At 57.0% G+C, this 1,515-nt stretch overlaps 2 protein-coding genes across 2 annotated transcripts in view; one reads left to right on the forward strand and one right to left on the reverse strand.

The window, feature by feature from the left end:
• The window catches only part of EMH_0019820 (uncharacterized protein), a gene marked incomplete at both ends in the record, with an annotated part of 4,945 nt that extends 4,620 nt beyond the window's left edge, over nt 1–325 (forward strand). The window contains one exon of the mRNA XM_013501441.1: nt 67–325. Coding sequence (XP_013356895.1) covers nt 67–325 — 259 coding nt within the window. The remainder of the gene's footprint in view (nt 1–66) is intronic.
• Nucleotides 326–631: 306 nt separating this feature from the next.
• Nucleotides 632–1,515, reverse strand: part of EMH_0019830 (uncharacterized protein) — a gene marked incomplete at both ends in the record, with an annotated part of 1,670 nt that continues 786 nt past the window's right edge. Inside the window, one exon of the mRNA XM_013501442.1 lies at nt 632–1,504. Within this exon, the coding sequence (XP_013356896.1) occupies nt 632–1,504 (873 nt within the window). The remainder of the gene's footprint in view (nt 1,505–1,515) is intronic.

A 1,515-nucleotide genomic window follows, 5' to 3' on the forward strand; every position in this document is an offset into this window, starting at 1 on the left:
AACTTAATATTTAGGGTTTAGGGTTTAGGGTTTAGGGTTTAGGGTTTGTGTGTATATACACCGCAGGACAATACTGAAGCTGCGGCACCTCTTTGGGCGGAGACCGGCAGCAGCTGAGGAGACAGCAGCAGCAGCAGCAGCAGCAGAGGAAGCAGCAGCAGCAGCAGGGGAGACAGCAACAGGAGAAACAGGTGCAGCAGAGGCTGCTGCAGCCCCCGAGACAGCAGCAGCAGCAACACCAGCAACAGCAGCAGCAACAGCAGCAGCAGCAGCAGCAGCAGGTGGACGGGTAAAGAAACAAAGAACTGCTGCATGCGGGGGCTAGTGCTGCACTTGTTTGTATTCTGTTTGTATCAGGGAGGCAGCAGCAGCAGCTGCTGCTACTTTTGCTGCAGCAGCAGCAGCAGCAGCTAATGCTGCTGCTGCTGCTGCTGCTGCTGCAACTGTCATTGCTGCTGCTGCTGCAGCTGCTGCTGCAGCAAGTGCTGCAGCTAAAGAGCCAACATTTATTTAAAAACTGTCAACAGAAGTATCCTGATTGCATGCATTCGTCTGCTGTTGCTGCTGCTGCTGCTGTTGCTGCTGCTGCTGCTGCTGTTGCTGCTGCTGCTGCTGCGGCTGCTGCTGGGAGCTATTGTATAGGTTTGCTTTCTCTTTTATTGATATATGTCCGCTGCTGCAGCTGTTGCAGCAGCAGCAGCTGCTCAGCAATAGCTTCTCGTGTCTCCTCTAATATCACCAGCTGCTGCTGCTGCTGCAGCAGCGGCTGCTGCTGCTGGCGCTGCTGCTGCTGCTGTTGCTGCTGCTGCTGCTGTTGCTGCTGCAGCAGCATTGCCCCCAGCTGCTGCGCTCGCCCAGCAGCCTTCCTGAGACACTGCATGCGCACGTTTGCTGCTTGCTGCTGCTCGTCGAGCCGCAACTGCTGCTGCTGCTGCTGCTGCTGCTGCTGCAGCTGTCTCCTGCTGCACCATAGAAACAAACCGTACAGTCCCCAGCGGGGTCTCTCTGCAGCAGCAGCAGCAGCAGCAGCAGCTGTTGCTGTTGCTGTTGCTGCTGCTGCTGCTGCTGCTGCTTCCTTCGTTTCTGCTGCAGCTTTCGTTGTCTGCGGGTGCAGCACCTTTGCTGCTGCCTGTAAGATACGTGCTGCTCCCGCTGCTGCTGCTGCTGCTGCTGCTGCTTCTGCTTCTGTTGCTGCTGCTGTTGCTGCTGCAGCAGCAGGTGTTGTGTCTGCTGCCTCATCTGCTGTTGAGGTCTCAAGGTCCTCAGTGCATGCATTTGTCTCCTTTTGAGCTCGCACCTGCTGCTGCTTCTGCTGCTGCTGCTGCTGCTGCTGCTGCTGCTGCTGCTGCTGCTGCAGCAGTTTGGGTTTTCTGTGTATTTCTTTTTTCGGCTGTATGTACATTGCCTTCGACCCAACAGCAAGAGAGCAGCAACTCTCTCGTGCGTGCTGCTGCTGCGGGGAGACACATATCAGCAGCGCAGCAGCAGCAGCACCGCCGCGCCCCTGCAGCGCCG

Source organism: Eimeria mitis, genomic scaffold (genome assembly GCF_000499745.2).
Source record: "Eimeria mitis Houghton genomic scaffold, Emh_scaff689, whole genome shotgun sequence".
Lineage (NCBI taxonomy): Eukaryota > Apicomplexa > Conoidasida > Eucoccidiorida > Eimeriidae > Eimeria > Eimeria mitis.